This window comes from Drosophila erecta, unplaced genomic scaffold, assembly GCF_003286155.1.
Source record: "Drosophila erecta strain 14021-0224.00,06,07 unplaced genomic scaffold, DereRS2 tig00000021-arrow-pilon, whole genome shotgun sequence".
NCBI classification, from domain to species: domain Eukaryota; kingdom Metazoa; phylum Arthropoda; class Insecta; order Diptera; family Drosophilidae; genus Drosophila; species Drosophila erecta.
The window spans coordinates 21,862,204-21,887,336 of record NW_020825198.1 but is presented as its reverse complement, the minus strand read 5'-3'; the positions used below and the strand labels follow the sequence as shown (position 1 = coordinate 21,887,336).

The window sequence follows — 25,133 nt, the reverse complement described above, 5'->3', positions numbered from 1 at the left end:
TATACGAATTGTGGTGCTAGTTTGGGCATTGGCATTGGCATTGGCAATGACATTGGCCTTTGGCCGGGCTTACGACTTACAGGCTAGGACATGTGTGTGGCTTAGGCTACGTACGCAACTTTGTTAATGACTCGACCGTCACCCGCCCGCTTTACCGCTTCACCGTTTTGCACTTCAGCCCACCCGCCCACCTCCCCGGACTTCGTAATGGGCTGAACATATGAACGCACCGCCACTCCGCCTCTGAGAGTTGGCCTATAACCTACGACCTTCGACCTACAACCTACGACCGACGACCTCCTTATACCTTCTTTCTTCTTTGTCAATTAGCAAGTCAATTCGACAAAATTGATGTTAGACAACAACACAAGCAACAAACGCTCACACATACAGAGAGAGAGATAGCTGATGGAAGGCTGAACAAGATCGATGCACTCACCTCATATTGATTAAGTATTGGGCCAGGGCCACCGAGTCCGGATTGCCGCTGATGGTGATGGTGCGGTCGGTATTGCCGCCCTCGCGCTCCTCGCAGTTGGAGATCCGGATCATGGCGCCGGATATTTGGCGAATCTCGGCGATCTTGGTGCCGCCCTTACCGATGATGCAGCCAATCAGGTCGTTTGAGACGGTCATCTCGTGCTGCTGCTGCTGGGCTCGGTTCGCGGGATTCGCTGTACGCAGTTGCGACCCGGCCAGTGCAGCCAAGGCTGCTGGGGCAGAGCCTAGATTAGATTGGAAATCTGTCTGGCATCTGGCCGCAGAAGCGCTCAACTCACCTGTGTGGTTGATGCCCCCAGTGCTGGCCGGATTCATCCCAGCCAGGCCCAAGGCGGCCAGACTGGCCAGCGGGTTCTTGGCCACCTGTTCGCAGAGCGAGACAAAAGTACGAAACGGATTAGATTGGATTAGATTCGTGTTTCATCTTATTCGTTGGGGCTCTGGGGCTTCGTGGGTTAAGGTGTGTGTGTATGTATACAGTTGGGTTAATTATCATCTATTTATCGGGGGCTGGTCTGTATTTTGTGGAGGGAGAGATCACAAGATCACAACACAACGCGTGTCAACTTCCAGTAACAGGTAACGCAGTTGGAACATAACAAAAGGGATGTGGTTGGAACGGAAACGGAAAAGCGTCAAACAAATAGATACAAGAACAGAATGCAATAGGAAAAGCAAACGGGTTACAAGATTATACTCCATCTTCAGTTCTTTTTACAAACACTATGAGGTTGCTTGTAGTGGGATCGTATTTATCTTTGTACATGGATCCAAGGGTTCGGTAACGAGTGTATGTAAGTATTTATAGTGCGGTGTAAGCTGATGTGTATGTATGTATCTGGCTTTTCCGCCGTCTAAAGCATCAATTTGAGTGTTGCTCTGGATTATGGTTCTACACAATTACAAGTTGGCTATACGAAATATATGGGTACGGAGGCAGATAGATGGATGGACGAGGATAGAGAAAGTTGACACATTTAATAGATTTACAGGGAATAGACCTAGAGGAAGCTTGCGCTTGAATTCGTTTCACATAAATAACTTAAACCATAAGGATTGAGGGCGACATGTCCTAAATATCTTTGATGATTGTTCTTTATTTACTCCGAAAAGTATGCTAATGCTTTTGTAAATGATTTCCCCTTTATTTTTCTTAATCTGGGCTAGGTTACCCTTACTTTAGGCAAAATTCAGTGCATCCTTAACTATTTCTGCTTTTCCTCTTTTCACCAATAACACCTACAGCAAATAACATACACACACTGACACGCACGCACACATGTGCATGTAAACTAGGACTCGAACGGGTCAAGATATGGGGTGACTTTGGGGCTCGTAAAATGGGGACTCGCACGCGCTCCATAAATTAATCAAATCAAATGCAACACTTGCAAATATGTTTCAAATAATTGCATCAGAATGCTGCGGGGAGGAAATGGGAAAATGGTGGCAGATGATTCACTAGAAAGGAGCGCACAAAAAAGGATAGAGAAAATCTCAAATAAATCATACAATATTCAAATGCTTTGTGTGCTTTTATTTCTGTGTGCATGTGCGAGTGGGGAAATGCATCTGGGTGTGTGTGTGTGTGCGTGTGTGTGTGTGTCTGAGTGGGGGGTGTTTGTGTGAAAGCTTAGGAAACAAGAACTGAAATATTTATCAAAATGCAATACGAATTTCAAATGAAACAAATAAAACATGCGCTATGGAAATATTTTATGACCCAAAAATGAATTGCAACTCAATAAAGTTCAGTGACAGAGTGGTGGGAGGGGGGCGGATAGGGGAAACTACAACGGATTATCTAGCAAAAACTGTCATACAAACTTGCGTGTGTTGGCATATTAACAAACACTTCTTGCCAAGCACAGACAGTACACATAAAAACGCTAATACACAAATACAAATAGAAAACAAGTTGTAGCAATTTCCAAAACTACGAAAAACTTTAGCTTTGGCGAGGAGGGGGAGGCTAGGTGGGACCAAAAGAGCATTTTTCTACTTTTGGCTGGGATAAAGGGTTCCAAGTACCCTCGGTCTCATTTTTTGTGTAACTTCGGCCAACGACTTTGTGGGGACAACAACTTCTGAGACCTGGACTTGGTCAAGGAGCTGCAGTTTGGCCCAATGTCATAGAAATGTGGCAAGCGGTTGCGCCGACTGGGGATCGTAAAAGAAATGCCAAAGGTAGTAAACTGGGTATACAAGCTACAAAAACCGGAACTGGGGGCTACTGAGGAGGTTGCTACGACGGGTAGAATAACAACAGCAACATATCAACACAACTATGTACACTCAGAAAAATAAACGTCAGTGATCATCATTAAGGTTTCGCTTATGTAAACCGACTATCTTATTATAGAAATTATTGCCATTCGACTAATTAAATGTTTTAACTGTTCGTTTTTCTGAGTGCTTTTTAGTGTGATGCGAGGGAGTACAGGCAGGTGTCGGGGGACGGTACATCATCATGCTCTGCCTGACGGAGTTGGGTTCTCGAGTCATGTTGCGTTTGATTATATTGGTTAGACGAGTACAGTTTCTTTCAAGAGTCTGGTGGAGATGTTCGTGCTCTTGAACCGAATCGCATCGATAACTTAAAACTCACATCGGGCATTTGCTGTAGGTGATGGTGGTGTGCTGGTATCGCTCCTTGTAAATGTGCCCCCTTTAACAAAGGATCCGCCAAGCCTGAGATACCAGCATGTAGGCCGCCGGTAGCCAGGGCAAGTGGAAATACTGGACAGGTCTATGTTCGTTCGATTGATTGATCATTTCGGTTTTGTGTGTGTGTGTGTGTTTGGTGTGCATGTGTGGAATTACAATTGTGTTTCGTGTGTTTTTGCGATTCAAATTATGTGGCCAAGGAAGAAAGAAAAGTAGAAGAACGAATATTGTATACCACAAATAAATGTCTTTCAGAGCAAGTTGGTTAAGATCTTAACTTTGTAGTTGCTATGGAGAGATGTAAGCTTATCAGATACATGTTTAGATATAGACGTATCGCTAGAGAAACTCTTGTAGAAAGCTTTCGAGACGTGTGTGCAGTTTCTGGTGTGGAGGCGGGGGTTCTCAACGGGGTTTGTTGCAACGCAGAACAAAGTTAAATGATATCAGGGGGATAGACATACTAAAACAAATGATGACATCTAATGGGGTTTATACTTTGAGTTCGAGGGTCCGGTTTTGGGGCTCGGATGATCCAAGGGTTTTGAGGTTCATACAACAACCAATGCCGACAGATTCGCAGGGGATGAGGTACAGTTGCCAACTGCCTAGACTGCTATCGCAATGCAAAATCACATTGGGTACTCTATTATATAGAAATGCATTTTGCATTTTGCCGCAGCTCAAAAACTTAACCCTGCAAAACAGTACCCATTGTGAACGAAATTGACAACTGTGGGGGGCGGGTTTGCACACTACTGCCTGCATTAGGCTAACGAATTGTAAACCAACACCGACAATAACCAGGACCAGGAGGAGAGAGTGAGAAAGATAGCGATTTGTGGAAGAGAGATAGAGAGATATCGCAAGTGGATGGTACAACTAGTTTTTGATTTATTACATTTTTTTCTGGACATTAATTGAATTTGATGCGACAACAAGAACTTTGTCTGTTTTAGTTTTGAGAAACTTTTATTTTTCGTTGGGGCAATGGCTGGCGAGGGGGCTCTGAAGGTCGGAGAACTGAACTGAACTTTACTGTGCTGTACTGTACTGTACTGTACTCTAGTGGACGGGACTGACTGTACTGGGGCCTGAATTGGATTGCATGGAATTTAATTTGTTTGCTCGTTGTTTTGTTTTAGCTGTTGTTTGCTGGTTCCTGCGGTTCTGCAGAGCACAAAATTCGATTTTGACGTGGGATTTTTAACAGAGTTACAACCAATATTTGTAGATTACAATGGAAGGATAGTGGCGAGAGAGTATTAGAGTGTAAGAGATGTAGGGCTCGGGCAGGACGGTATTGGAACAGTATGCTGTTCTTAAAATGGCAATGGGCATTGTTGTTCTGGTAAAAACTCCTCTAAAGATGGAGCCGCTCTTTATTTGTTTATGAGGTGAACTCCGCAGTTTTGTTGACTATTCATATGGATTTATCCGTTGTAGAGAAAGCTAAGCTTTGATGAATGACTCTACTACACGAAAATCAAGAGATATCACGAGAACGCAGGTCGTTGGCAAATAAGTGTATATAGTAATATAAAGATGGGAGTTGAATTATTTAATATTCGATACGATACGATTAGTTAACTGGCGCTCAAAGAGTTTATAGGAGTTTATTTTTATGTGGATCTTGTCATGTGTCGTGGATTTGATTAATAGATGTTTACTTTCGGTTCGGGTTGGATAGTTATGGCGGATATATGTATGTACGTAGATGGGGTTTGGAGAGAAAGGTGGACTAGTGTAGTTTGAACATACTTCTTAACACACGCTGCCAGCGAGCCCTCTTCAGAACAGAACTTAGAGACACAGATAGACTGAGCAGAGAGTGAAGAGAGAGAGTTCGAGCCCCCGCTCCCCGCGAGCCATTCTTTCTTTCACACGAACTCACTCGCCTCGCCTCGCCACGCCTTGAACACTTTTCTCTGAGGCGGAAGAAACCCATGGATTCTTCCCTCAGGATGCTGCGGATTCGATTCTCGGAGATCGGAGATTCCCGGAGACTATCGCAGACTCTCACAGTGAGACAGAGACAGGTGCCGGGGCAGACTGAGAGAGAGACCGAACGCGCACGCACTCTCCTCGCAGCCACACGCTCTTAACCTGAGAGAAGAGAGTGCAAAAGAAACTAAAAGCAAAACAAAAGTACATATTTTAAAGTTTATTTTAAATAATTTCGTTAATTATATTCGGCGATTCGATGGCTGTAAAGTTTGTTAACACATTAGTTCACTGTTCGGGGTCACCACTTGGACTTGAAAATAGATGAATCTCATGGGTACGACGATTGGGAGCGGTAATCGGTTCGGTATCGGTTTTGGAATCGGTTTCTTTAACGGTAATCGTTACAGTAGATTGTGAGGTTGGGTTCAGAAGGGTCAGAAACGGGTCACAAATCGCAGGAGGTTTTTCTATGGACTCAATCAGGGTCTCCAAGTGAAGAGATTACGGAGAAAGAGGGGAGGGAGTTGTGGACGGTGTTGCAAATTGCAAATAATAATCGGGGTCTATAGAGCAAGGGAAACTGGCAATGGATATTCGGCGGAAACACAAGAGAGAGAGAGAGAGAGAGAGTAAAATATGGACAAAGAAATATAATAACATAAACTAAAGAAATATTAAGAGGATAAATAGAAAGTGAAGTCGCGCAATAACCAAAAAGATAGTTGGGCTTGGACGGGACAAACTCAAATAGATACGAAATTGTTTAGCTGGACTCATGTGGGGTCGGTTAAGATAGAGACAGAGCGAGATATATAGCAGCGGTGGCTAGCAATAGAGTACACAACACTGTTCACTGATCTTAACAACACGTATAGCCTAGTTTTCTGGGTGAGAATTCGGCCAGACGTCCACCTACATACCTCTTGTGTGGGCACCGCGTAGTTTCCTTGGATGGTGAAAGCCTGTCCATTGGCCAGGATAACGGGGCCAGTGACCTGTGGTTTTGGTCGGTACGGGATGGTAGCACCGCGTGGCGGGGACTGTTTGAGAAAAAAATCATTAACTTGCGGAAATAAAAGGAGAATTCTAATAAACTTCGTCGAGCGAAACTCTAGTTGGAATAGTTTCCTGAATAGTCTATAGCAAGCTCACCTCCAACATGACAAGACATATCTGATAGATGCACTGGGTGATCTGCTCGGCACTGCCGCTCAAAGTTACCGCCCGCTCCGTGGAATTGGGTAGCATTTCACTGGCCACTTGGATGGAGCAGCCCGTGGTCTGACGAATTTCCTTAATCTTTGAACCACTCTTGCCTGTCCCGAGTGCAAATTGATGGCATTAGTGGTGGCTATTGTTTGTATTTTCAATCCGCTTACCAATTAACGATCCACATTGACTGGCGGGCACAATCAATCGAATGGGTATTTGAGTTTTTCCAACTTTGCCTACATCATTGAACTGCGAGCACCACTGAAACGGGTCAGAAGTTAGTAATGTGAACTGGAAAGGCTAGAGCCTGGTGGACGACTATAATAGGGACTGGCCAGTTGTACCGCACACATACCTCTTCGAACTTCTTTGTAATGAGCGTAAATGCCGAAAAGATTGCATTAGTTGTACCAGACACAGTCACAATACGTTCCGGGCATGAGCCATCCGAAATGTTGATTTTGGCACCAGACTGTGGAAGAATACCGAATTAGTTGCGGATTTTTGAGAGCCTTTGGGATGAGGGACTTACCTCTTCACGAAATCTGTTGACAATTTCACCCTTTTTACCAATAATACTACCAACCTCCTGCAAAAAGGCAAAACAGGGAAAATATGTTAATTATTGTAACTGGAGAAAATGTAGCCAAGAAACTTTTAAATGCTTTTAAGATGTATCTGGCTCGAGCCACTCCCGCACTTGTGGACATCGAAAAACCTTTAAGTGAGTTTCGTATTTTTGTTTTTCGCCTGATACTGTCAGCGATGAAGCCCAAATTTGATTAAATATTAAGTGATATTATGCCGGAGCACACAGCGGAAGAGCAATGGCTCTGCGTGTGTGTGTAACTACTTTTGCATATTTAATTGCCACAAAAAGCATTTCACACGCTCCACACCCCGCGTCACCCAGAGTGGCAGCCAGAAAACCCAAGCCAGCCCGAAGCGATCCCATTTCCCTTTCACAGTCAGTCGCCTGTCGTCGCTGGAAACTGTCGCACGTAATGAAATTTGCGGCCAGCGCGTTTTACGTGTTTTAATTGATTGTAAATATCAGCACTGCCACAGCCAGTAACAGAGTTTTTAAACAAAAAACCATTGCGAAAATTAAATGGGAGGAGCTGAACTACAAAAGGGATATGGCCAAGAGGTGTCCTCCTCCAAGCGCCGTTCCCACCTCGCGGGTAGGGTAATCAATATATCTGAATGGAGTTTTGTCGCTAAATGAAAGCTAAAGGGATGGCTATACTTAAAATATGATGGGAAGGACTTCAAAGAAAGCAATTATGTATGTTGAGCTATAAATCTAGTTAGAATAGCACATTTTGACTGTTTCAAGCGTACAGCCTTTTTCATCATTCGTACTGGCTAATTGCCTATGTTTAATGCTATGCTCCCCATATATATTTCAAACCATTTATTTGGTCGTTTCAAAATGTTGCCACTCTCAGCCATTCAATTTGCTGGCCATAAACCATAGAACAACCTTCACAAATCCAAAGTGCAGCAATCCATTGTGCCGACTGAAAGACTAAAAGAGCGCACCCAGAGTCAGCGAATACATCTTGATTCGGGCAGCTTGCCAGACAAAATGCAGGCTGGGCAAAACAATGTGCGAGGGAAAACTGCCTCCGCCTTTGACCCTCCCCTCACATTATCTGATTTTTATGCGGTGCTTGCGTTCTGGCCACTCTTGGCCAGAAAATTTATGCTCACGAGAGCGAAATGGATGCAGGCCAGTTTATTCGGCAGTATAGATATTTATTGCACAGAAATGTCAGAGCGTATTGGCATAATTATTGGCGCAATTATGGTCGAGCCCAACTCAGATGCATTCTACGCCTGTCTGCACTCATAGACGAATTTCTGGGCGACCAGTGTAATTTATAGGACAAGTTAGCTAAATTCTCATCTGGGCCACGACATTTAAGTGCAGAGTGGCCTAGAGACTACGCACTTTCGGTGGCACTCGGCCCTCGTTGCCATTCAGGTTGATGGCTGCTCATCAGCGCCTCGGCCTCGTCATCATCATTAATAATCTGGCCGAAAGCCGCTCAGATGCCCACCCAGAGCCCACATTCCGCCCAGTGCGTAGCTTCCATTCAATTATCTCGTTGCGATTGCGGGCCAGTTCAGTTCCGCTCAGAAGTTTGCGCAATTTGCATAAATCGGATCTCATCCCCTCGTCCGTCCTAAATCCAACGCCGTTTTATTACTGTGAATAGAGCGAGATTCGGGACTTTCACTCGATTGCATTGATTTGGCCTTCGCCCACCTCAGCCACCTCATCCACCTCATCCACTTACCAACACCCTGCTGCTCGGCTGTTGGTTCGGCGAATGGCCTCCCCGCCGGCAATTAAATCCACAGCGCTCCTCGGCACAGCTCCTGCTGCAACAATGAACCATTTGGCATTTTCGCATTTTCCGATTTCCACATGCGTGCGAGTCTTGTATGCGAAAACACTTTGCGGTGCGGCCCAGCTGGAACATTTCGACAGAATTTTGTCGAATGGAATGTTTTGGGTTCGAGCCACACAGCTCGCTGGGCTCAGTCCGATTCTGGCGGGGATTGCGATTGCTTGCATAAAATATGCATTGGAAAGTTGACATGCAGCCATTGACTGGCAGCCATTTCAGAATGCCCACATTCCGTTCTGTGGTCAGGAAATAAGATTTGACTGTTCATTGCTATTGATTTCGCTTTGTTTTGCAGCTCAAGGGACTATTACAAGTTAGTTGGCCTTTCGCCAATAAAAGCCTTCAATTAAAAATGGTAAAACTGTTGATGGGACTAGAAAATCAGAGCTTTGTTTCTAATCAATACATGTGATTTTAAATAGATAATGGATAATAGATAATAATAGATAATAATATATTAAAGCACTGAATTATTTAATGCAAAAGCCATTCTAGTTCAGTTAATTAGATATACCGTGGTTGCATAAGTGACATATGTAGATCTGATAGCCCATCCCAAATTCTTTGCGCACATCTCTTTGTATATTCTCACACAATGTCCATCCAAGCACAAAATTTGGCTAGTTCCATTTATTCCACCATGGGGCGAAACATGGAAGATTACGGCCCTGAAGATTACGGCAATAACAATGGCATCGGAGAGGAGAAACAAACAATAACTGAAAACGCATTAAAGCTAAGGTCCGAAGAATGGACAACGCTAATTGCGGGCCACAATAAAAGCGACTGAATGGGGGAGTTGGGGAAAAGAGTTTTTGATGTTAGTGGAGCAGCCAGTAGAAAGACAGAAAGGAGAAAATAACGAGAAAAAGAAAACAATCGCAGCTTTGGCCTTAGCTTTAACTCAGACAACAACCGAAAATTGTTGGAGTAGCATGACTTGTCCCATGTTTTTCCCCTCTTCCGATCTCTGCGATGTTTGGTCTTAATGTGTGGCGGCGTTGAAAATTGTATAAAAATAAGCGAAAAGCAGCAACATAGCGGCAGCCACACTAGCAACACCATCGGCAGCAAAAAATCTGCGACAGCCATTGCGAAACCGTGAGAACCATTTATGGGAGCTGCAGTTTGCTGTTGCAAAGGAAAAATGCAAGAAAAACTTGCCACAAATGCTGGAAAATGCAATCTGGGAAAGGAGCAGTGCAGGGGCCGGGGGAGCTCACATATGGCCTGCTGTGGCACACATGTGCCACTTCCCCTGCGCCTCCTCCAGCGCCATTCCACCACCCCATCCAATAAATCATCCGGCGCATTTGTCGCCCTGCAAACTTTTCAATTCGCATTTTTGGCTATAGTCTTTACTGTTGCACTGTTGCGCTGTTGCGCTGTTGTTGCTGCTGCTGCGGCAGGCGAAACGCAAAAAATTGTACAATTAAATTATTTACAATTTGCCAGGGCCAGATGCCGGACAGGGCCTTGCCACGCAGCAAGTGGCATATTTTTAATTTGATTAAATAACGAAAACAACGCACGGGCGAAAGAGAAATGTCTCCTACAGGCTCCTACTGAAGGGATACTGCAATGCACTCCGGGAGAGCTCTGAGCCTCAATTTAGGTAATTGAGTTGTGGCGATGATGAAACTAGCAACTCCTGAAGACGGAAAACGAACTTTGGGAACGAATGTATTGAAATCCATCGCGCAACCAAGCCCTGAAGTCGGACGCTTCGGAAAATAGTTAATTAAAATTAGACAAGTGCTTGGGAAATGTGGCGGACTGGGATGAAAATTCACATGAAGGTGCCTTCGGTCGTCGGCGTCGTGCAATTTCACTAATTAAAAATGCATGATTCAGAAATAAGAACAACTGCAAACTGCAAACTGCAACAAATATCTCTGTCTACTGCCCTACAATTCTAGGCGAGAGAGCAACCCACATTTCGGTTTCTTTCTATGCAATTTGCGTACGGCTGCCAAGAAATAAAAAGGTGTACAGAAAAACGACCAATTTAAAGAAAAGCAAACAGCCGGGCCCAAAACAAAGGAAAAGGTGCTCTTTTGCGCACTCCGTCGCTCGATTGCATGGCAAAGTTGTTGATTTTCCCTCCCGGTTTCCAGTTTCCAGTTTGCAGTTTTCATTTTTCATAAATTAATTAACTGCATCACGACTTTGGACGCGACTGCAACTGCGATTTTGACTCAGACCTAGAGACTGAGTGCGACATTCGTCATGGAAATAATGAGCCAAAGTTAATTAGAGACGCTGGAGAATATCAAAAATATATGCTTGGGCAACAATGGCAACTCTGGCCTTGCACTACTGCCTGCCCTGAAAGTGCATACGATTGTGTCGCTGACTGTACCTACCCACAGAGATGTACACTCAATTTTTCATTAATGAATAATTGCAATTATGACTCGCTTGCAGATTTATGCGATGATGACTCGAATTAATCACAAACGGCAATTGAGTTCAATATTATTTAACACGTTTTGCTTCCCCACTTTGTATTTATATATTAATTACTGGAAATGCAACGCAGCTATAATTGCCCATATTTTCTTCATTGCAGTGTACTATTTCAAAGTTTGGCTTCCAATTCCTAATGATTCCCCCTTGTGTCAAGGAAATTCATGAGACCTAACCATTCCCCACAATACATTAGTTATATCTCATCACATCTGTACCATAAAACAAGGTCTCCGCTCTTTAAAGGCAATTAAGCTTCATATATCGATACGGCCGTCGAGATTTGTGTTCAATTCATTTTCAAGCCAACTCAGTTGACAGCACTTGGCTGTTTATTTGCCGCGCTGGTGTTTCTTTTTCTCCTTTTCCTGCTCGCCACTTGATTTGCATTGCGCTTCAAATTTATTCACATCTGTGCGGCTGTTGAAAAAAGCGCATAAATCATGCTAATCTATAACTATCGATCAAAATACCAGCAACAACGACAAACGACAGCCTTAGTCTGTCGGCGCCGCACAAAAGTGTCTTGGGAATTTATTGCCCAAATCCTTGTGCTGGCAAGAAAAGGAAAAGCGAATCTCGGCAAATGTGCAGAATTCGCATTTGCATTTACACAATATTTATTTATTCTGGCACATTGTGTAAAAGCCCAAAAGTGCGCAATTACTCACGAGATCCGCGATCGTCTAAGGGATTCCACACCAGGTAGCCAAATCTCTGCTAGAAAGACTACCCCCCTCCATTTTGGCTTAATTTGCTTTCTTTGTGTGCTTGGCTGCTGCTTCTGCTATAAATTGTCGCGTCTGAACATATTTCTGGCCTTTTTGCCAATTTTCGACTGCACATCATGTAACGAGCCCCTTCCGCACACCTCGCTGCACTCCGCCTGCCTGTCGCCTTATGTGCACCTGCCGCGGCCCCTCAAATCTTGGTGGGATAAAAATAATGTGCAACAACGACCAAAGACTTATAATTAAATCGATGCCTGGGCCAACCCGCTGCAAATCAGCTTTTGCTGGGGAAAAGACTGAAAAAGATAAATGACGGCTTTGCCCACTCAACGCGTGCTGGGGAGTTGGGTTCCCTCCATCTTCTGGCCAAGATCTCTCAAGTGGCAAGCCTCTCATCGCATCGCATCGCATCTTAACTCAACTCAACTCAGCTCAAGAAACAACAACCACGATGCGGATTTGCGTGACAGCCTTCTCGGGATTGTTGCTGGCTACTAATGTCGTTGAATAATAGTTTTTAATGGCTGTTGACTGTTATTAAATAAATAAGCAGCTATTTAGTGTCTGTTTTCCTATCGCTTTGTTTAATGCCGCTCTCAGCTTGACTACTTTGAATGCAGTAAATCAGTCGGTGTAATAAAGAGGCTGGAGTTCAATAAGTATCTTTAACTTTAGAGATATGGGTTTTAGGCAAGCTTAAACAAACCCAAAATCAAGAGCAGCGCTATAATTGCTTTTATTGATTAAACAATATTTGAATGGATCTACTAAAGCATCATTTACGTCAATTGAACTCTCAGCTCACATATTTTTTCATAGCAAGAGAATCGCCTGGGGGTATTTGTGCTGAGCAATTGCTATCAAAACAGTTCCCTTGATTAAAGCACACACAATGCGCTGTTGTCCTCGATTTGTGGTTAATTTCGTCCCGGTAAATATTTTAATATTTATTTTTATATGCCATCTTTTTGCGACTGGTTTAACCTGTCGCCCCGCAGGCCGAGTTGCTATGCGAAATAGCCCGCTGGATGTCCGTTTCTCCGTGCAGCATTTACATACATGCGATATGGATGCGAGTGTGTTCGAATTTTGTTATTGTGGGCAATGAAAACAATTTATAAAGTGGTGTACTTTATTTGCTTTGTTTTTATTGCACATATCTGGGAGCCGTAATGATTGTTTAATAGCCGATGCCTTACTTCGTCTCGTTTTTATGGCCCAGTGCTTATATCTCTACGCACTTATATACACCCATGTATCCCCGACTCTGCCCCATTTCATCTACCTTAAATGCAATGGCATAATGTGTGACGGGCGCGTATTTAATTGTAATTTGCATACAAAATTCACGCGTTAATGTGTAATTTTTTCATTAATGTTTGCTCTGGCCGGGTTGCCCTTTGTTTGCCTTCCCATTCTGCGCCTGCCATCGCAGTTATTGATTTTGTGCGAATTGAAAAAGAGGTCCATAAATATTTAAGATGCCAGAGCTCAATGGTGTGCATTAAAGCGTTTATATTTTGGGCTGCCTATTTTGATTGGAGTGGCTCCAAAGACTTGCTTTCTTTTTTACACCTCTACATATGAGCCTATTAACTTATAATATATGTATAACTTTCAATGGGTTGTCATGGAGTTGTTTCGGCAACTCTCTGTGTTCAGCCTTTTCAAAGGGGAGCCCCCCATCGATAGATGCCCCTTTTTTAGCTACATTTGTAAAATATTTGAGAATAAAATACAGTTTGGCTTACCTTTCCTTGCATAATCAGCCTTATTGTGAGTGTCACCGAAGGATCCTCGTGTTTGATGGACGCACCGCCCGCACTGCTGCTCGTGTTATTGTCTTCCATGGTATCTATTTTGCTGGCTTTGTTTAAACGCGGTTTGGATGAAAATGTATGTGGATCTGACCGTACTCGGCGGTCTGTATCGCAGCAGTTGTCTTTTGCAGGCTCACCTTCCGATTAAGTTGTGGGTTTTGTAAATATAACTTTGCTATGCGAGTATATCAATCATAAATGACCGATACACGTACTAAACATATAGATATTTTGGCTACTTTGCTTGCGTATGCGTATTTATGTATCTAGATAAAATTAAATTGGTGGTGTCTTTTGCTAGTCGTACTACGTTATTGGCTTAAGCTCGCTGCGTTCTCTCTGCTGCCCGTATCTTCAACGTTTTTATTCAAATGCAACAAATAATCACGGCTACGTGTTCAGAGTTTTCGTATAATTATTGTTGAGCAAAAATACTGTTGCTTAGCTGATGCATTTAGAGATGTATATTTGTTGGGCGTCTAAGCTGCAAGGAGACAGAAGAAATGGAAACGGTTAGTTTGGCACGCATTAATCATTTTAGGCATTTCAAAAATGTAATTTGCCATTTAGAAATTTTGAATTTTCCACTCGGCCCAATAAATAACGAAATTAGTCAAATTTAGTTTATGCACAGAGTGACAGCAATGCATTTAATCACATTCCCATGCTGAGTTCACGACTTCCGGCACTTTTGGCTTTTGGCTGAGCTGAACAACGACAATGCGGACGGGACGAGAGATCCCCTACCGGACTCGTTCATCATCCACATTTTTCTGGCGGAGAGTTGGCCACTGTCCTGGGCCTGTTTGTAATTTTGATATGAAATTCTTCTTTCTCTGCTTTTTCGGACTTTTTTTTTGAACCTGCGCCAAGTTTTTCCGCATATTCCAAACGCTGCGCCTCATGACTGTGTACTCGAGATACAGATATATACATATAATATTGATGTACTCCCTCTGCTTCTGCTGTTGCTGGGACATTTCTTACGCTTGAAATCACTTCATATGAAATTTAGTACAGATACTCGTACAAATTTTCACTGGCTCCCTGCTGCCCCGCCCGCATCAACGAATTCCCAGCATAACTCGATGTACCCCGTGTTCACATGCATACTCGTATGTACGGATATGTACAACATCGGCATCAGGCAAAAATGATTCCCGGGGGGCACAAGAAATTTTTGCGCAGCGACCAACGCGATGACTACCAAAAGCTTCCTGTCATTTCCCTCGGCTACACGCCCCACTCCCTGCACCACACACCACACATCCCCAACCAGGGGATCCCTGATGCCTGATGGCAGAGTTGTTTATGAAATTATGCGCACTAATTCCCCATGTAACGGCGGTTCAGCTCACCTAGACAGAAAGAGAAATACCGTTCTGAAGCTCGGACTCCCCGTCAAAAATGCGCATAATTTGTCCGAAGTCCCTTGCACTTAACTTTTGCCAGGATAACTGGCAAAATAGGAAAACCTGTTCCACGGCCACGTCTAATTTGAATGTTCTGAGGGCGGTCATCGGTTGTACTCCTCCTCTCCGAAAGTCCATGGGAATAGCCAGTCTAAGTGGTTATTAATGCCAGATCCATACACCTATCCATACTGTTCCCCAATTGGTTCTATCAGCATATCAGCGTAACGACTGAATCCGTGTAGAATCAGTTTTTCTGTTCGCTTTAAGAAACCTATCCAGAGAAACGGCAAGCCACCTGTCGTCTTGCAGAGCCCGCACAGGCTCTCTTCCCACACAATCCTATGACAGGTTCCATCAACCCATCATCACTCCTGACATCCCCCAACTGAAATATGTCAGAATAACTTTCCGCCTGATATGTCGATTTACTAAAGTCATTGAGTTCCTATCACCCTCCTTTCATATTGTTTTTGTATTGTAAAGAGCCGTATTGTAAAATGTATAATATTTAGATATGTACCTCTGTCTATTCGTATGCATGTCGGGATCTCCTGAACTATAGATCCTGAACTAGAAACACACACTTTTTAAAAATGATCTAATTCATAATATATTTCCTTAGAAAGCAACTATTGTGGTTCATTAAGAGACGCTTGCATGTATATTTTCTGGGCTTATATTCCAGGAATCCTTTTACCAGACATCTGTCCGCATTAAAGATGAAAGCAAATTAGAAATTACATTTCCAGCTTCGTCCTGCCCAGCTGAGCTGGCAGTATGTAAATTGCACCATAGGTATGACAATAGCCTCCATTGGAAACCAGTCAGTTACCCTCCCACTCCTTCCCAGCCACCGAACAAACCCATGGTAATATCTATTGCTCGACTCTGGGGAACGCCCGCGGTGATGTCTTAAGGTTACACACCGGGGAATACCGCAGTTGAAGGTCGGAAGCGGAGGAGGAGTTACGCAGCAGGAGCCGGCAGGGCAACAACAATGACAGTTCTGGTTGCCCACAATAGGGGATTTTGTGGGGCAAGGATAAAGAGAGGGATCCGCGAGTGTCCAAGCCAAGTGCAATACAAAAAAATTGGTTTCGTTGCAGGAAATGTGTAATCTCTGCGTTGGCCAGAAAGGATGGGCTGAGTAAAATGAAGAAGTCTCAACAAAACTCTATTCTTTCGACGCATCCAACTCGTTTCCGTCTCTCAACTCATTATCAATCATACGCACTGTGTGACAGACAGACAGATACACGTACTTTAGCTTCGACTCCGACTGTATTCCGACTTTTTAATGACTTTTTCTTGGTGGAGAAGGAGCCGTACACTAGCATAACTAGTTTTCTTTTAATTAACTCGACATAAAAATGCCAATGTCTGTAATGGCAGCCAAACCAGTTTGCTTTCTAATTTTCTTTGGCTTTCCACACGCACACACCGAGGACGTCAGAGATAGTGAATGCGGCTTGGCTGGGTGAAAAGATTTCTAATTTCCTGCAAGACAAAAACAAAGCCACAAATCACAAAGAATCTGCTCATCCATTCTCTTCTCTTGTTCTCTGCAGCCAACTTCATCAGAGTCGGCAAATTGAAGTAAGCCCGATAAAAACATTGGTTTCTATTTCATTTACATACTCTGCCATTTCAATTCAATTCAAAATCCTGGCAAGCGGGACAGCGAGTTATAGTTTAATATACCGAAGGACCTAGGATCACATAGGCACCCTTCAGCCAGTTTTTCAATTCAATTTTGGAAAAACCTCGAAAAAAGAAAACAAATACACAGACACAGACACAATAAACGCTAAATGCTCAACGTGACACACACATGTCTCAAAAGTGCTGTCATGTGCTCCATGTGACGATGAGTTGGGAAACGGAAAAGCGGAGTGGAGGAGCGACTTTGTTGACGCCGTTGACTTTATACGTCAATTTCATCGCCGTCGTGAGGAGGTTTCGTTTCGTTTATGGCAGTCAAGGGAAAATGAGAGGAGGCACTGTGGCAGGGACCCGGAGTTTGGGCTGCAAACAAACATCAACAGCAGGCGGAGGAGGCTGTTACTCGGAGGCTTTCACCCCGGCTGTCTCTCCTAGTCGCCAGACCTGGCTCCCATGTCAAGTTGTCGTTGCCGTCGACGGCGTTGTTGTAGCCAAGTCAACCGCATCATCATCGTCATCGTCATCGCCGCCGTCATCTGCCTCTAACAACATTTTCGTTACACTGCTCACCTTGGCTGGCTGTATGTTTTCGCAATTCTGCAAATATCCCGGCATATTGTTTATTTACCTAATTAGTTATTAAAACGTTTGATGAGCAGATCCAAAAAGAAGAATCGGCCTTCTTGTTAATGGGTAGCATATAAACACGCTTCCATCATTTAATGTATGCTCGTATGTCAGATTAACCTGTGATCGTATGATAAAATATAACCCAGCACCTTCGACATCTCCTGTATATAGAATTAATTTTTCAAATTAATTATGCACATGTGCAGTTGTCCTAGCAAAGGGGCTGGAGTTATGGGCTGGATGGGGAAATCTGAGGGAAGGCAGAAGGTAGAAGGCTGGGTAGCTTGGGGGCTGCGACAGCAAAGAGAAAACTCATTAAATTGCATAATTATGTGTACACACACGGCCTGAGCGACATACCAAAACTTGTGTCGTCTCCTGTAATAATATTAATATTTATAACGTAAAATACTCAAACTTTCCAGTCGAAAATGGTCAAGGGCTTCAGGATAGCTCGACGTTCTTGGGCACGAGTTCTATGTCTCTTGGTTGGGTCCCTGGGTAGCACTTAATAACATTTCGGTTATGATTCCCGCTTCTGGTCAGGTCGTCATAATTTGATTTATGATGCGGTGGATGCCACTCACACACAGTCCCAGGAAACTTTAAAGCATTTGCCACTTGCCAGTTGAAGGGTTCTCTCTTTTTCCCCAGTCGAAGTGGCATTATTCTGTGCTACCTAACCCAACGAGGAGCAGCAAGTGTGGCAGAAATATTTAATTACCCAAGAACAGAGTTTAGGGGAAAATTATAGCATACTTACGTGGATTCGACACGGGCGCTCGGAAAGGGCGAGGCAAATGGCGACTGCCATATTAATTTGTGTCAAATAAGTAAAACGCAATTAAACGCACATGTCATCGCGTGGGCAAATGGCCAATAACCATGCAGAGAAATGGGTGGAATATGGGCGGAACCTGGGTGGCAAGTGGGTGGTCGCACCCAGCATCCGTAGCTACACAATCGATACACAAACAGTGCGCCCCGCTCCGGGAATACCAACTGTAACCATAACCGGAGAGCGAACGAATTGCTGGGGAATCCCTTAATATGATGACCTATTAAAATTACTATATGCCATAACCATAGACCCCCCCACTCGCCAGAAAAAGCAATCTTTTTCCGTGCCCATTACAGCATTTCTATGTGTATTGTATAGTTTTCTACTCCAAAAAGGATTCCCTCGTGCTCCCCTATTAATGGTAAAATGATATTCTCCGCGAGTCAGTTCGCCATGATAAAGCAATTATTGGCCATCAACGGGGAGCAGCCGCTGGATCCAAAAAGCCAGCATTGAGAACGTGAGTCGTGAGTGGGTTACGGCTTTGATTGTCACGTGGATGTTACTTCCACTCACGGAAATCCCCCAATTTAATTTCCAATTACTTTGGCATAAGCTTCTTCCTTCATGTTGGGCAAAGGATTTGCATATTTAGCAGAAACAAACCCTCATGTCGATTCCCTTTTAATGACTAAAACTAAACTGCTGGATTAATAAATAAAGCTGCACGAGGCACGAGTAAACTAAACACTTTCATTCAGAATGCCTAAATTTCAAGAGTTGAGTTTTGACTTGATTATGTCAAAAACAAAACAGTCTCCGGAGGCTAGAACATCCGGCGACCTAGTTAAAATATTCCCCCATTTAGACCCCCTTGGCTCTCTTGGCTGCTGCTTACTTCAAAGGCTGCTGTTTGTGATTATGGTTCTTGACCCGGTCATCAGTTTGGAACAGTCTAATTAAATGTCACTTCGCATTGCCGACGTTTCGGTATCCAAATACTTTGAATGTGCAAGGGGCTTGCTTCTGGCTGTGTCACATATATCATCGTTTTGTCTTCATTTTTGACAAAGCCATGTCCACATCGTCTTCATCATCATCCACACGAGGATGGATGATAAAGGATGCTGATGCCAGGCCAAATGAAAAAGTTAAAACAGGGCAGGGAAACCTGTTCCAACATTTTTGTCACTTCTGTCATTGTTTGTTGCATTGTCTCTCTGTATCCATCTGTGTATCCAGATGTATCCCCATTTCTCCATTCATGTGTGTGGCTGTGACATAATCCTTAATCCTTCTACTTTATTGTGCATTTACGTTTCCATTCCGCCAGTCGTTCCAAATCATTTCCAGCCATAGCTGCTCGTTTCGACATTAAAATCCCCCAGATAGCTCTTTGTTGTGGCTGCCCGGACACACGCACAGTGTCAGCAAAAAGTTTAGCAGCAGCCTGTGCGCTCGGCATCCTGATAATAACTTTAATAAGGCCACTCACTGCCGCCGAACTGGCCGAAATGCATGTTTAAAATTTTTTGACTTATTGTATATTGTATGACTTCTGAAATTAGACATCTTTCTTCCCTGCATTCCATCAAATTATCCCTAAAGTTTCCAGCCGATTACCATTTACCATTACCCCGCATTTCCTCACCCTAGAACCCATGGAGATTCACCCATTTGCACAGCTCTTCTGTTGCTCCTCATTTATTTGCTCTAACGCGGTCAATCACACCATGTTCGCCATGTCTTTCTGCAAATTATCTGCTGTGTTCCGTTCTATTCTGTTCCGTTGTCGCTGGTTGTCGCCTGCGAGGCTTTAAGTATCTGCCAGATACATTCTCTTTGGCTGCAGATTTACGCTCTGCACCCTGCACTAATTACAAAGTGCACCCCCGCCCTCCGTTTCCACCCAGCGTCTTCCTTCTTTTCTCAGTGCAACGAAGTCTCGCGTCTCATAAATTAAGTAGGCCACCCATAGACAAGTGAATACGGACGCCACCTAGCTTTTGCTGCAGCTCAGCGGGCTTAGGTCCAAGATGGAGGCGCATCTTTATTAACGCCGTCGACGTCAACGGGGCGAAACATTACAAATGTTGCCTCGCAAAAAAAGGAACAGAAAAAGAAAACACACACGCACGGGGAGGCAGCATATGGACTTGCACCTGTGTGGCATGTACACCTGTCTTGAGACATCGTCATCGTCTGCTTGAAGAAATCTTATTAAAAACAAGAGGAGAAAACTAGAAAAATAGGGAGAAAAAACAACCGACTGAGAAATATGGCCCAGGCCACGTTTGTTTCTATCTTTGTTTGTTTTGTTGTTGCAGTAGCGGAAGGCACCGTTGCAAGTCGCATAAATTACAGGCACCACCCTCCGCCCCAAACCACCTCCTTTGCACCTTCACTCTTCAGGGGGCATTCGCCTTTTTAGCACCCAAAGATGATTATGCCAAAGCATGAAATGCGATTTGGCGTGCCACCATCATCATTATCGTCCATGCTCATCATCATCGCCAGACTTCAGCCATCAAAGGCGGCGTTAATTTCTTAAACAAGATTTGTTTCCCATTGAATACAACAAAGTCTCTTAGCCATTTCTATCTAGGTGAAGTATAATGGAGACAGCATTCAAGTTGGCACAAAAATGGTTTTAAAATCCCAACGAGTACGATGAATACGTTTACATTATTCGTAAAAAAAACGCTGAGAATTGAAAAATAATTACATTAAATATAAGTGTACTTAATACTACTCAGTCCCTAACAGATAACATGCACGATGTTCATTAAAGTTCTCATTTCAATTGAACCTAAATCTAAGTTCAATTGAAATGTAATCGCAATGCAACCACAAGTAGCCCTCCAGTAATTTTAAGTCTGGGATTTCGAAACCAATTAAGGCTAAGAGGGAACCCCTTCAGGGCTGGCCATTAATTAGCTAATTGAATAAACTGACCGATCTTGTTATCTCTTCCCTAATTAGAAGCGGATGTGCAGGATGTTGCAGCTATCGTTTCGCCGAAATGCTGCAGCAAAATCGCTGCAACGCCCAGAGGAAATTGGGAAAATATTTTGGGAAAAAGCCCAGCTCAGTCATATCACTCCCACTCTCTCTTTGATATATCCACACCTTTGCTCCCAAACATTTGTCGGTCAAATGTCAACGGATACAATCTGAGAGGCGTGGCGATTTCACCTTTTTCGACTGGTATTAGCTTACATGGAAACTGACGTAAAAGTTGGCCATTTGAGGGGTAGCGACTGAAGGGGAGCTTTTCGCTCTGGGCTTTTATGCAACAGTGCACTTCGAAAAGTATCTGACAGTGCACGTCTAAGCCACTCATTCACTGGGTGCCTAGTATGGTTTCGCAACAACAACAAGAACAACAACAACAACAACGATAGCAACTAGAACATGAACCCAGTCAGCATATGAAAGTCGCTTTAAAGGGCATTAAAATTCATTTAGGTTTCTCCCACACCCGGCACCCTCTCGAAACGCCCCAAGGAACTGGAAACGAGAAAACAGACGGAGAAAGGATAAGGTTACCGCATCGATATTGAAATTTTTGCTACAGATTTAACTAATAATGCAGTTAAATCCTGTCAGACCAGACCAACTTAGAGCGGAGCTGTAAGTAAAGCAATCACACGCTTCATAAGCCAAGGCAGACGCGACTTTGAGCCCCGGAGAAGGAGGTGGGAGGTTCAGCCCGCTCGACTGGTTTAGTGGGGATTGGAGGAGCATCGCAGGTGGGGGATACAACAAACACAATTGAATAAGCGAGGCAATCAATCAAAATACAAAATCTATTAAGGAGCAGGAAGACGCAGACATGCGCCCGAAGGAAGTTTTCCGATGTCAGGCACAGTGGGACAAAAACAAAAAATATGCAACTGAAATTGTGGAAAAAACACGAGTTATAAGGGAAAACCTTATGATCATAAAAGTTTGCAATTAAGAAAAACATAAATCAAATTTAATTTCGAGAAAATAATATTTATAGTAGAAACCCCAACTTTCTATACATTGAAGTGATTGAAAAAAGCAATTAATATCAATACAAATGGTAATTTCTCCATTTTAAATTAATAGAAACGCTATGTTAGTTCGGTTAGTTAACTCAGTCCATGGTAACATCCGACTCCAACTAACTATAACCCCTAATGAGCTTTGCGCTTTGCAGGCGGACCGAAACTCAATTCCAATTATAGAGCGTTAGAAAATCTCTTCCGTTCATTTTAATAAAACGTCGGGGCTAATTTAAAAATGTTTCAGCTCCGAGTAAGTAAATGACATAAATTAATAATTTCATCGCTTTTGTGCCCAAAGAGGGAAGTGGAGAGCTCTAAAATGAAGTCTGAAACAAAGTGCTTTCCATTTTAATTTATTAATTTAATGATGGGCCAATGGCAAGGGCGGCTTGCTGTCGATGCCGTCGAGAGGAGAAAGAAATTGCCCTGCCAGAGCAAATTTTGAATTTTTAATTCAATAAAGCGACAAAAATGTTTCCCATTGCAGAAGGAGCTCCTCTCCTCTTCCCGAAGGACAGGAGGGCAAGGAGCTGGACCAGGAGCTCGGATATTTAGCGCGACAGTCGTTGAGGCCATAAAATTGAAGGCGGGCCAAAAAGTTTTCCTCCCAGCTATTTTTAGACTCAAAATATGGGCAGTACATTACATTTTCAGGCGGCTGTGTGTTCAGCCGGGGCGGAGTATGTGAGGGTCGATTTCGGGCGGAGGCCAGGAAAAACGATGTCTTGAGGGCACTGGGAAAGCGGCAAGTCATAATGCTTATTGGATTTGAGATGGCCAGAAATATAATTATGGCTTAGCAAAATAAAAAACCTGTGGGGAAAACAACGCAATGGGAAAGGAATTTCAATTAAAGTAGCAACGTTGAGTACGAGTAAACGTATATTAGGACAAATTTGCTGCGGCAAATAAATGTTTAAAAATTTAATTAAAACGCAGAGCATAAATAACATATTGGTTCCTAATAAAGAGCTCTTTTAGGCGCTCCACAAAGCTTTCGCATAAAGGAAAGGCTGCCCACAGCCTTTCGGAAACCCTTTGTTACCTTCTGTTACCCTTCTCTTGGCTCCTCTTACTCTATATACTTCTCCGTGGTTAAAGTTTGCTTTTGCCTAATGAAATCTGAGCAAAACGCTTAAGGAAATGTTTGAAAAATGCTTTTGTTCAAGGTTTACTTTTATTTTGTATTTTCTCTCCGTTTGAAGATCTTCATATAGCGCCAGGGGCCACCTAAAAGATACGTTCTGGGTCTGGTTCTGAGATAGCCAAATAAAACTTTTGTGATTGATGGTCCAGTCTTCGACTCCATCGCCGTTGCCTTCACTCTGGTTCAGTTTCGGTGCAAATTGGTTAACAAACAAAGTTGGACAAGAAGCCGATGATGAAGTTGGCAGGCGAGAAAGCAAACATTTCAAGTGCCGTTTGGCGGCCTCTTTCAAAGATAATCCGCAATCGCAATAGCGATTCAGGGCCAGCGAAATGACAGCAATGCCAGTTCTTAAAGGTTAACTAAGGCTGAATTTAAATTCCTTAGCTTTTCCCGAAATTCATACATTTTTCCGGACCAAAAATGCAAATAAAAATAAAAAATACCGCACAAAGTTTAGGACGGGCTACAGGGGGAACCCGAACCAAGCCAAACCAAACGAAACCATAGCCCAATCCAACCCACACGCCACCATACCATACCACCAGCAGAGCAGTTATGCAATATTTTTGTATAACTAAAATCACTTTTTGAAATAATTGCCAGAGCCAAAGCTCTGGGGTAATGTGTGGGTAGCTGGAAGCTGCTGAAAATATGCCAAACGGTCGGTGAAGAAGAGCTCTAGAACGGGAGATATGCATGTCATACATGTACGTTATGTACAGGTGGATGATGTGCAGCTTGGTTAGCACAAGAGAACAATTTCGGTCAGTCCATACCCTACCTGTTTTAAACACAGTACTATGCTTGGATCATTGCGTTGAACCACTTACTCTAAGCGGAAATTTTGAAATTGGCTCCCACTTATAGACAAATTCAGCGTTGGCCAACCTAGAAATCGTTCAATATACAGCATTTTTCCGTCTTTAGGAAGGACTATTTAACAAACTTCTCCACTCACCACTCAGTTTGATATACCAATTAAGCAAACAGAGAGCAAAACTCTTTTTAAATTCTAGTATATCCTATTTGTATTTTTGGTGCAGTCGAGAGCATTTTTAATTTGTTTACCCGCTTTTCAGAAGGAGATCCCGAGAACTAATGCTGCTTCACTGCTCAGAAGCACACACACAACCGCCCTCTAGTCCACTCGCACACACACAAAAATACACAGATACACAGATACGGGCGAAAAGGAATAAATAGCATTTAGAGCATATTTAGTACAAGCAACGACAACGTGAAAAGCCATTCCGAAAAAAGAGAAAGAAAGCGAACCACACGGCACCGAGCCGAGCCGAACCGAACCAGACCAGACCAGACCGGGCCAACATACCTACAGAAAGGAGAAAAACGGCAGGGCCCCGCCCTCCTCTTGGCCACAACTGGCCATTGTTAGCAAGAAAAATGCATCAATGCATGCTGCAGTGGGCAAAAAGCGACGAGAAACAAAAAGAAGCCAAAGCTACATAAAGTGCAGGGGAGAATGGAGCGGGAAGCGCGGAAGTCGGGGCTGCAGCCAGCAGAAAATGGCCAAACATGTTCTATGAATAAACGGGGGACCATGGCTGGTTTGGCCAGGAAAACTTGGCGTTTGGCGTGCCTCCTCCTCACCATCCGATCCTCACTGAGCCGAAGTCAAAGTTGTGGAACCTGCAGGTTTTTCTTCTCTTTGTCTTGGCTTTTTCCAACAGTTT

General features: G+C 43.5%; 1 protein-coding gene across 17 annotated transcripts in view; it reads right to left on the bottom strand.

The window, feature by feature from the left end:
* The window catches only part of LOC6543690 (poly(rC)-binding protein 3), a 45,744-nt gene that overhangs the window by 4,447 nt on the left and 16,164 nt on the right, over positions 1–25,133 (bottom strand). For 3 of the 17 annotated variants that reach the window (XM_015158677.2, XM_026978111.1, XM_026978112.1), the window contains exons 2-9: positions 13,699–14,251; positions 6,860–6,916; positions 6,683–6,799; positions 6,495–6,588; positions 6,268–6,431; positions 6,036–6,155; positions 3,110–3,250; positions 440–864 (exon numbers count right to left, since the gene is read on the bottom strand). In XM_015158677.2, coding sequence (XP_015014163.1) covers positions 440–864; positions 3,110–3,250; positions 6,036–6,155; positions 6,268–6,431; positions 6,495–6,588; positions 6,683–6,799; positions 6,860–6,916; positions 13,699–13,797 — 1,217 coding nt within the window. In that variant the 5' untranslated portion in view covers positions 13,798–14,251. The remainder of the gene's footprint in view (positions 1–439; positions 865–3,109; positions 3,251–6,035; positions 6,156–6,267; positions 6,432–6,494; positions 6,589–6,682; positions 6,800–6,859; positions 6,917–13,698; positions 14,252–25,133) is intronic. The other 14 variants (XM_026978115.1, XM_015158688.2, XM_001973665.3 and 11 more) reach the window with 11 other exon arrangements.